General features: G+C 41.9%; 1 protein-coding gene across 1 annotated transcript in view; it reads left to right on the top strand.

Moving 5' to 3' along the window:
* Nucleotides 1-12,005, top strand: part of LOC121867250 (signal peptide peptidase-like 3) — a gene marked incomplete in the record, with an annotated part of 131,674 nt that overhangs the window by 12,726 nt on the left and 106,943 nt on the right. Inside the window, 1 exon segment of the mRNA XM_042367110.1 lies at nt 2,000-2,794. Within this exon segment, the coding sequence (XP_042223044.1) occupies nt 2,769-2,794 (26 nt within the window).

Here is a 12,005-nt window from a genome sequence, read left to right as displayed (position 1 = left end):
GTGTGTGTGTGTGTGTGTGTGTGTGTGTGTGTGTGTGTGTGTGTGTGTGTGTGTGTGTGTGTGTGTGTGTGTGTGTGTGTGTGTGTGTGTGTGTGTGTGTGTGTGTGTGTGTGTGTGTGTGTGTGTGTGTGTGTGTGTGTGTGTGTGTGTGTGTGTGTGTGTGTGTGTGTGTGTGTGTGTGTGTGTGTGTGTGTGTGTGTGTGTGTGTGTGTGTGTGTGTGTGTGTGTGTGTGTGTGTGTGTGTGTGTGTGTGTGTGTGTGTGTGTGTGTGTGTGTGTGTGTGTGTGTGTGTGTGTGTGTGTGTGTGTGTGTGTGTGTGTGTGTGTGTGTGTGTGTGTGTGTGTGTGTGTGTGTGTGTGTGTGTGTGTGTGTGTGTGTGTGTGTGTGTGTGTGTGTGTGTGTGTGTGTGTGTGTGTGTGTGTGTGTGTGTGTGTGTGTGTGTGTGTGTGTTTATTAACGGTTTATTGAAAAAATTCTGCAGCCAGAGGCTGAAGAAATATACATTGGACATAAATGACTTATTACATACATTGGTGGTTTAACAAGAGCCTTCATTAGAAAAATGGAACATACAGATTAATAGGTGTTAAACAGCAAACTCGTAGTGTAGTAACTCCTCCCAGATGGTGTTAGGAGGAACTCCGTGGTGTAGTAGTTCCCTCAGATGGTGTTATGGGGACCTGGGCGTGGTGTAGTAATTCCCTGCAGATGGTGTTATGAGGGGCCTCACGTGGTGTAGTCAATTCCCTCACAGATGGTGTTATGAGGGACCTCACGTGGTGTAGTAATTACCTCACAGATGGTGTATGAGGACCTCACGTGGTGTAGTGTTACCTCACAGATGGTGTTATAGGGGCCTCACGTGGTGTGTAACTCCCTCACAGATGGTGTTATAGGGGGCATGGCGTGTGTGTGTGTGTGTGTGTGTGTGTGTGTGTGTGTGTGTGTGTGTGTGTGCGCGTGCGTGCGTGCGTATATTTACAATACAATACAGGTAAAAGAACTAATTGTCCTAAGGGAATATACATTTCTTTGTACACAAGTAAAAATGTATCCCCTCTCAGTCCGCAAATGTTTTCCTCGGATTTGGCGATTCGCTGCCATTTTGAGAATCTAACCCCAACAAATCTCGGGGGGGGCCTTGTATATAGAATTCTTGCTTGTCCTTCAAGTTAAACTCCTTTCTGGCCCTACTCTGACCTCCTTTTGAAGTTGTCTTGCCTTTGGAAGCCATGGTACTTAGTTTACAAAGTCACAAATAGTCCACAGGGGTTCAGAGATGCATACATGAGGGCTGTAGCAGAGTAACTGGCTTGTAAATAAAGTGGCTGGGGCTGGTGTTCGTCTGCACCAGAAAGCAGTCCAGATTGCCATCCAGATTTTTCTCGGTTAATCAAGATTTTTTTTGTGATTATAGAAACCCCCTCCGGAAATCACTTTATCTGGAAATTCGCTTAAAATTGGTCGCTATGACCCCCAATTACACAGTATCTTCACATGGCTACTACACCAGGCTATGGGACCTAGTACAGTGATGCCACCAGCTGTTGTCTGGCACATTTGGTCACAACATGATTTTCAGTTACAGTTTGTTCAAAAGGTTGAAAAATATAGCAGAAACATTCAACTCTTATCTCAGATGCTGGAAAGTGTGTTTGCATGATGGCATCAGCTTCTTGGGAGATCTAACCTCTAAATCCATGTTCACTTTGAGGGGTGTACAGTATTGGTAGGTACTGTACGGCCATAGTCACCGACACAAATACAGTATATTTCATCTGGCCCGGGCTCCCTCTAGTTTTTTATATGGTAGATAGGAAATGCACTTAATAATGAACAAAACATTTCTTAGATCTACAGGATGAGGTTAATGCCAGACCTCTCATCTTTCGTTAATATTTTATGAATGCTGTGATTTCTGTGGTCTGGAGTTACTTTACTGTGTTGAAGAAGACTACATATATCATCATGGTAACCATTTTAATTTATCTCTTTTCAGATGGATTTTAGATAAGGATTTCTCTTGACAATAATGGTGGAGAACCCAGTGTCAGAATCTGCCAGGGATGCAGATAGTGCGACTCATTAATACTCTCCGAGGAAATATGTTCAAATTACTGTGAGAATTTTAGAAATACCAATGAAATTAAACAGTTATTGAATGTGCCAAAACCCTGCACTGTTGTTGTGCATGGCTGTTAATGTGAGTGAGGCATGAAGGATGAACTGCCTCCACATGTCATCGTCTGAGTGACCTCCATGTAAATATGGTACACTACAGTATTGATAAATCACTGATGTGAGTGTTGATAATGCAGTAACAAGTTTGCCTCCAGTACCTGGCAAGTGTGGAAATTGCCCCGAATAGTAGACAGAGTGGTGCGCACATTGTATTTGTCATTCATATACCGTACAGATTTTTGACACTTTGATTGGTTTCCCTTGTGATTCTATTCCAAGTTGCAATTGGTTTTCAAATATCAGACTTGTGAAATATTTTGTAAGGTATAAAGGTTAAAGATTCAATTTTTTGTGGGGAGCATCAAAGCACAGTTTAGTCTTACGCTCACACACAGAATAATACCAACATAGATATCTATCTCTCACGCCCTCTCCACACATAAGACCATTTATGCTCCGAGTGTCCTTCTCTACCACCACCTTCAACACCGACCGTTACCCCACAACGTCCAGCCTCTGAGCTACACTCTTCTACCCGGCATCATTTTGGGCGGAAGTGAAAAAGTAGCAGTGCTCCTGCCGTCACCATGACGCTCAGCGCTGAGTACCAGTGGTAAGTACACTGTGCCTTGCCTGCTTTTATATATTATTATTATGAAACATTGAAAGTATACTATAATATATATATATATATATATATATATATATATATATATATATATATATATATATATATATATATATATATATATATATATATATATATATATATATATATATATATATATATATATGTATACTGTACAGTATATATACTGTACAGTAATTCCTTTCTTAACGTTGTTTCGGTACTACGTTGCTGAACTTTAGAGACCCAAAATTCCTTTAACGTTCTGGTGATCCAATACTATGTCGTTTTATGTCGTCACAGACTACTTTCTATGACGCATCACCCGCTCTTGTCAGGCCGCGCTACTCTCTCTCGGCTCTGCGCACTGTCCTCACTCGCAGAACGTCACAGCGTCCCCAAGCGATGCCAAGCCAGTCTCTGTTACGGCTTCACATCATTCGTGTGTGCTTAAGTGCTTTTGCTCTAAAACTGTACTCTAACCATTCAAAATGGCTTCCAAGTGCCCATCAAGTGTTACTGATGCTAGTGTAGTGAAGAGCAACGTAAGACCATTACCTTGGCTATGAAAATGGATGTATTAGCCCATTTTGAAAAGGGGAACGTGCTGTGGACATAGCCGCTGTGCTTGGTCTAACCCCCACAACGGTGCGTACTATCCTGACCAACGCTGACAAGATTAAGGTTAGTGCTGGAAGTGGTTCTTCTCTGATTGCAACTAAGACAACTCGTACTAGAAGCACTGTGATAGAAAAAGTGGAAAAGATGCTGGCTATGTGGATGGAGGACCAGAATCAACGCAATGCCCCTTTGAGCCTTATGGTTATCCAGCATAAGACCATATCCTTGTTTGACGACATAAAGGAAACAGAGGGTGAAGGATCAAAGGAAGAGATCTTTACGGCTAGCCGAGGCTGGTTTCAACGATTTAAGCACAGGCATAACTTCCACAATACTCAGAGGACTGGTGAAGCTGCCAGTTCAGATACGGTTGCTGCCGAGACATTCCAGCCAGAATTCAAACGGATTATCCAGGAAGGAGGCTACTCACCGAAGCAAGTCTACAATGTGGATGAGACTGGTCTCTTTTTGGAAGAGGATGCCTGAGAGGACCTGTATCTCCAAGGAGGAGAAAAGAGCGCCAGGTTTTAAAGCGGCAAAAGACCGCTTGACGCTGCTGCTTGGCGTGAACGCTGCTGGTGACTTCAAGCTGAAGCCTATGTTGATTTCTCGCGCTGCCTACCCACGGGCCCTGAAAGGTTACTCTAAGGATCACCTTCCTGTCATCTACAAGGCAAATAAGAAGGCACGGATAACTGGCGCCATGTTTAGCCAGTGGTTGAACGTGTACTCCGTCCCTGCACTGAAGGAATATTGTACTGTGCCAAGGAGAATCTTAACTTCAAAATTTTTCTGATCCTAGACAATGCTCCAACTCATCCTCCCAATCTCGATGACTTGCATGACAGTGTAAAAGTTGTCTTCCTGCCTCCCAACACGGCAGCACTGATGCAGCCTATGGACCAAGGCGTCATCGCCGGATTCAAGGCGTATTATTTATGCCGCACCATGGCCCAGCTGCTCAAGGCTACAGACGGAGAAAATAAACCTACGATCCGAGAATATTGGCGTGGCTTCGACATTCTCCATGCAATGAACAACATTGGCAAGGCATGGGAAGAGGTTTCAGAAAGTTGCCTTAATGGTGTGTGGCGTAAATTGTGGCCCGAGTGTGTTAACAGTTTTACGGGATTCATGGACTTATTCCCAGCTGTGAATAGGAATATCCTTAGCTTGACTAGACAGGCAGGCTTTGATGAACTGGAATCAGAGGATATTGAGGACATCCTGGCATACCAGACAGAAGAGCTCACCAACGAAGATCTGCGACAATTAACAGAACACAGTCCCGTTGAAGACAATGACGACGAAAAAGAACCTCTAACTTCCAAGAGGATGGCAGAATCGTTCAATATGATCCAGCAAGCAAAGCAAATCCTTATAGATGATGACCCAAACAGAGAACATTGCTCAAAGGTTCAACGCAGCATTGAGGACAGTCTTGGTTGTTACACTGAGATCTGTAAGGAGGAGAAGAAGAGTAGCACCAAGCAGTCAACGTTGGATTAATTTTTTCGTCGCAGGAGGGCAGAAGCAGCTTCTTCACAACAGCCGGCAGCCGAGGAGGAGCAAACAACAACGGAGGAGGAGCAAACAGCGGCGGAGGAACCCCAGTCAGTACAGGAGGAGGAGGAGGCAGCCGCAGTCTCAGTGACTCACCACCTTCCTCCTCTCCCGCCCTTCTCCGCTCCCACCCTCCTCCTCCGCTCCTGCCATACTCCTCCCCTTCTGCCACCCTCCTCCTTCGCTCCACTCCCCACCACACACTCGCTCTACCACCTCCGCTCATCAGTGAGTACCAATACAAACTTAAGTCCTGTAGTTTATATACTGTACTATTTTGCTATAGAAATGGCAATGATTTTCTGTATATGTAATGTTTTTCATGGGGCAAAGGGAGGCTGGGGAAGGTAACTCCCGTATTTTATCTATTTCTTATGGGGAAAATTGATCCGCTTAACTTTGTTTCGTATAACGTTGCGTGTTCAGGAACGTAACCCTGACGTTAAGCGAGGACGCCCTGTATATATAAAAGTAAGATTTCCATTAGCCGAAATCCCTCTTAATATGAACTCTCTGATAGCATGGAATTGAAATTTTCCAAGGGGCACATTTTCTGGAAAATTTTAAGAAAATTTTCTCGGTACCCGTAAATTTTCCATAAAATTCCGGGGTTGGGGAAATTTTTTTCTGGGTTTGAGCGATGAAAATCATGCACATTTTCCAGAAGTTCTGAGAAACATTTTCCTGTACCCAAAATACAATGGGGATGAGAAATGTTTTTCTTGCTTTGGGACATGAAATAATGAATCATTCTGGGAAATTCTGATAAAATTCTGGGGATGGGGGATTTCTTTCAGGGTTCGAGAGATGATTTAATGTTCAATTTCTGGAACTTCCAAGAAAAGTTTCCCAGTACAGTGAGTTAATAATAATAATAATAATTGACGGTTTATTGAAAAAGTTCTGCAGCCCGAAGGCTGAAAATATACATTGGACATAAATGACTTATTACATACATTGGTGGTTTAACAAAAGCCTTCATTAGAGAAAGGTAAAGGAACATACAGTGAACATACAGATTAATGTAGGTGTTGAACAGCAAAAACGTAGTGTAGTAACTCCCTCCCAGATGGTGTTAGGAGGGACCTCACGTGGTGTAGTAGTTCCCTCACAGATGGTGTTATGAGGGAACTGACGTGGTGTAGTAATTCCCTCACAGATGATGTTATGAGGGGCCTCACGTGGTGTAGTAGTTCCCTCCCAGATGGTGTTAGGAGGGACCTCACGTGGTGTAGTAGTTCCCTCCCAGATGGTGTTAGGAGGGACCTCGCGTGTTTTGACAACGCGAATTGGCTCTAACGCGATTTATGAATAGAGGAACGATATTTGTATAACGCGAACGCTTGTTTGCTGTAACGCGATTTTTGCTTACTATTTCTCCAATTTTGTGGTATTAACTGTGAATATGGTAAAGAAGAATATCTCCGAGAAGCGTTCTGGTGATCCCATTCCCGGTGATGATTGTAAAAGAAAGGCTATAACCCTTGAAGAGAAGCTCGATGTTATCAACCTCAAAATCACCCTTCTCCCCCATCAAGTTATATTCATATTTCTTCACGGTAAAGTGTTACATTTACTGTATGATTTCATTATTAGATATGAATGTAACATTTATTTAGACTGTGCTAACCATTGTGTTAGGCTAACTATTAAAATTTTTTCGATTTCGAGTAGTAATCTGCACCTAACCCTATTTTCTCCAAAAGCCCTGTTATTTCTATTACGCGAATTTCTATAACATGATGTTTTACAAGAACACAACTATCGCGTTATAGCAGAACTGACTGTATATATATATATATATATATATATATATATATATATATATATATATATATATATATATATATATATATATATATATATATATATATATATATATATATATATATACACAGTTGTACCCCACTTAACGCGGTCAATTGAACCCAGAGGGTCCCGCGTTAAGTGAAAACCGCGTTAAGTGAATAACAGAACATATGGGATTAATTCCAATAGAACCCAGCCCGACCCCCAAACTCCACTTTTTGACGACAAATAACTATGTTGTAGTAAAAATTCTATCTTAACTTTATGGTGGCATGAAAACCAAGTAATATAGAAGAGGTTAGGTTAGGAAAGATAAAGGTTAACATAGGAAAAATAAAGAATAGGTTAAAAAACGAAAATTTTTGAGGAACACTCATGGTAGTAGAAGAGATGGGTCGGCATACGGGGATGGAGGCTGGTTCCGAGGCAGAGGGCAGATTACTGCCCCTCAGGTGAATCACCATTACTAGGTGAATCACCATTACTAGGTGAATCAATATCACTGTCACTTACAGTTGTTATGGCTTCCCTGACAAATCCCTCAAAATCAACTTCACTATCACTGGCTTGGGCTGGCTGTGGTGGGTTGCGGGCGAAGAACTCGGTTATGCTTTGCTGACGGCTGGCTTTGATGTTGTCATGATACACCGTGATGTACGGCTCCATAGCCTGCACCAGTCGGTTATGGAAGACGTCATGGCGTTCATCGTCAGTGTCGCGGGAAACGATGGACTTAATTTTTTCTGTTAACTCTATGACACACTTAATATCACTATGACTTAAACTAGGTTCTTCGGAGAATGACGCACCTTCTTCCTCCTCTTCACTGGCGGGTTCTTCTTCCAACATCTCGTCGGCAGTCACTTCAGGATCTCTGATCACCTCCATGATGTCTTCGTTGGTGGTCTCGGAGAAGCCTTCAGCTGTAATACTGAGCGCAGCTTCTCTGGCAAGGTCCACTGCTACTGCAACAGTCTGAACCTGACCAGTCACAGGTTCACTCCTCCTCTCACCTGGTATGCCATGCAACACATGTCTCCATGCGTGATGAATCGTAGCAATAGTCAGCAGATCCCATGCCTCCACCAAGAAGTCTACAGCTTGTTTGACGTTAAACTTCTTCCAAAATTGTTTGACGAGAAGTTCTTGAGTCGCCGCCTCTTGTTCCTTGTCCTCGTCGCTTTTACTCTCGCTGTCGGTGTCACCCAGCTTACGCAACTCATCCTTGGTGTTGGTAGAGTCGTTTAGGAGCTTGAATTTCTTTGCCGAGTATGCAGCTTTAACATTGCAGATTAACTCCTGGTCCATGGGCTGGATTAATGACGTAGTGTTGGGAGGAAGGAAGACCACTTTTACGTTGGGGTGACGATCCATAAGTAGGGGCGAGTGTCCAGGTGCGTTGTCAAGGAGCAACAAAATATTGAAAGGAACATTCTGTTGCGCGCAGAATTTCTGCACGTCAGGAACAAAACAGTTGTCAAACCAGAAGAGGGACAGAGAAGAGGACATCCACGCCTTACGTGCGGTTAGCCAGTGGACATTAAGCTTGTTCATGTCCATATTCTTGTAGGCGTGCGGCTTGCGGGCTTTGTGAATCACCGAAAACTTTGGTTTACAGGTACCGGAGGCATTGGTGGTAAACAGGACGGTGATGCGTTCCTTCTGCATCTTCCGGCCCCTTACCTTGCTCGCAGACTGGACAACGAAGGTCTTGGAAGGTAACTTTTTCCAGAAAAGACCAGATTCGTCCATGTTAAACACCTGGTCGTCACTGTACTGTCCTTCCTCCATAATCTCACGTAAAAGCGGAGGAAAATCTCTAGCCGCCGCACGGTCAGCACTCGCTTCCTCACCAACAATGCTGATGTTGGTGACCTTGTTCCTCCTCTTAAACCTATGCAGCCAACCATGGAAGAGTTTGCCGGGCGGATTTCAGACGCCATTGAGCGCCAGGTTCATCATTATGGCGTCACGCTACCGACGCATTCAAATAACCACCAGCAAAAGCCAGCACCCTGTTCTGGCAATACCTGATAGATGAAGCACCTGCAGACTTTGTGATCTTCATGTGCTCCTTTATCTTGGCTGCATCCTTCTTTATTGTACGAATCGTAGATTCGTTGACGCCATGCTGGCGCGCGAGATCAACTTGGCGTCTTCCTTTCTCCAAATCTTGAACAATTTGGTACTTCAGCTCGTAGCTTAATGAACGTCGTGTCTTCTTTGGTTTAGTGCCGCTGGGTCCAGGTAAGGAAAGGTTTCTCTCTGGGGGTGGTGGTCCGGCGGAAGCCATTTTACGGAACAATGGATGCGCGTTAACCCGGCGTGGCCTTGAGGGATGAAACTGCCGCAGCTAGGTCAAGCGTCGTCTCTCCTCCCTCCCTCCCTCCCTCCCCGGGGTAGTCACGTCATAATACTTTAAGCCAATTACAGCTAGCAGCAGAGGGGGGTAGGGCTGCATGGCCAATCACAGTCCGAGACGTCATATGACGTCAGTGATAACGCAACAAAGACACACACTGCACAACCTTACCGCGCCGCTTACCCAAGCGGAGGGAGGAGGAGGGAGAGGCAGGCAGGCAGGAGGGCGGGTGGGTGGCGCGTGGCGCGTGGTCAAAATCTAAAAATAGCATCCGAGCCGGACACTCACCGCGTAGCTGTGGAAAAACCCGCGTTAAGTGAAAGTTCAGCTAAGGGTAAAACTGTGTATATATATATATATATATATATATATATATATATATATATATATATATATATATATATATATATATATATATATATATATATATATATATATATATATATATATATATATATATATATCAGGGGTCAAAATACTGCCTACTCACTTGCCTAAGACAACCTACAGGTACTTATAAATGAGCAAATCCAGATTATGTTCATAATTACATGTTATACATCCTCACCACCACCACTGTTTTATGCTTATTTTTCACTCTGATGGATTGGTGTCCCAGATGTCATCAAGAATATTTAAAGCTATTGTTACACCTGGATGCCCTTCTTTTCACCAACCCATTACTGTACAGTACTGTATTACAGAGTGGGAACTGGATTACTTAAGAATTTCAATTGCTCTCTCAGAATTTTATGTAGAATATAGTGTGAACAAAACATTTTCCATCCTTTAAAACCAGCACTGCACTGTACAGTAACTTCTGCTTTTTCTGCTATACAGTATTCAATCGTGTGTACTGTACAGTAATAAATGTAGGTTGGTCATGGTGTGTTCTATAACATCAGTTACGGAAGAGAGATTTCTATACAGTACAGTACCATCCTTCTATTAACCAGTTTTACGTTTCTTTGAGCCTCTTATTGATTATGTAAACTCTGCATTAATTAGATTTTATAGATTTGACTTGTAAACTAGTATATGAAGTCAATAGAAATTTACTAAACTGTTGATTCAAGAGTTGGTAAGTGGGCAAGTGGATTGACCATATGACTGTCCACCCTAGCTACATGATACAGCATTAGTGTGTCTTATCTGTTGCTCATACAGTATTGACATCATAGCTACTGATAAGCAGTTGCTGAAACACCTGCAGGAGTACAGTACACCTCTCTTGTCCCACATCCAGACTGTCTTATCACCCGATGGAGTACCCATTGATTAGATTTGTTATGATGCAGCCATGATCCTGTACCGTATTGCCCATAGTTTGTGTAGGTATGGTAGCTATATACTACTGTACTGTACTGGTTAGGTTAGATCAGGTCATATTAGGTTGGGTTAAGTTAGATATTTGTACATTTTGACTCAGATTAATTTTATAATTTTTATTATATCTTGGTGACATTAATATTGACTGGCTTATATTATTCACTCTTCTGTTCCTGTACAGTACAGTGACCCCTCGTTTAACGAACACCTCGGTTAACGTAATTTCGATTAACGAACTGCCTTCCATAAGGATCTTTAATTCGGTTAACGAAAAAAAATTCGGTTAACGAAGTTCTTATGAACCGACCTCAACATGTTTTTGCTTGCACTGACCAGGCAACCAGCTTTAGTATCAGTCCGCCAATACATTAATCGGTTCTAGGGCTTAAATTCCTTACTATTTTAGAAAATATCAATAAGTTTATACTATTCAATAATTTTAAAAGTTTAATATTAAATTTTTTAGTCATTTTAACAATTGTTGAACATATTTGAAGGTAAAGTGACTAGTTTAATGCGCGGCATCCAGCCTCTTAACACAGCAAACAGGAGTTAGTCTCTCTCTGTTTTCACTGGATGTAACATTTTGCTTGAGAGACTCTTCAACTAAACGCTTTTTTTCTGTGTTTCCAAGCAAATTATTGGTCATTTTGAAATATATTTTACATATTGACAATATATAATGCAGTGCAGTGTTGATTTAAAGAAAATAATCTTGAATTACACCAAGAGAGCTAAAATTTTATGGGTGAAATGGTGCCATGGGGTGGCTTCTCTTCCACCCCAATGCCTTCTCTTCTTCCTTCTCCTCCACTCCCATTCTAAATCCCATCATCATCATCATCCAGGAGCCTTCTTCAAACACACCTCAAAGTAAGTGAACTTTTCTACCATTTTTGTTGAATTTAGGAAATTTTCGGTGAGCTGGAACCAATTACCCAAAAACCCATTGAAACAATGGTTTCGGTTAACGAACTTTTCGGTTAACGAACGACCTTCTGGAACGGATTGAGTTCGTTAACCGAGGGGTCACTGACCAACCTTAAACCTTATGTGTTATTATATGTATATATATATGTGTATGTATATGTATATATATATATATATATATATATATATATATATATATATATATATATATATATATATATATATATATATATATATATATATATATATATATATATATATATATATATATATATATATGCTGCTGCTACACAGTTGTGCCCCACTTAGCAGTCAGTGAACCCAGAGGGTCCCGCGTTGAAGTGAAAAGCTTGGCCGTTAATGAATAGCAGAACATATGGGATTAATTCCAATAAGACCCAGCCCAGGCCCAAGCTCCACTTTTGGCGACAAATAACTATGTTGTAATGAAAAATTCTATCTTAACTTTTATGGTGGCATGAAAACAAGTAATATAAGAAGAGGTTGGGTTAGGAAAGATAAAAAGTTAACATAGGAAAAATAAAAGAAATAGGTTAAGCAAAAAGTTTTACACTCAGTGTG

Source organism: Homarus americanus, unplaced genomic scaffold (genome assembly GCF_018991925.1).
Source record: "Homarus americanus isolate GMGI-L3 unplaced genomic scaffold, GMGI_Hamer_2.0 scaffold6317, whole genome shotgun sequence".
In the NCBI taxonomy this organism is placed as follows: domain Eukaryota; kingdom Metazoa; phylum Arthropoda; class Malacostraca; order Decapoda; family Nephropidae; genus Homarus; species Homarus americanus.
Note: the sequence above shows the minus strand (reverse complement) of the source record. Positions and strands in the feature narration are given on the sequence as shown.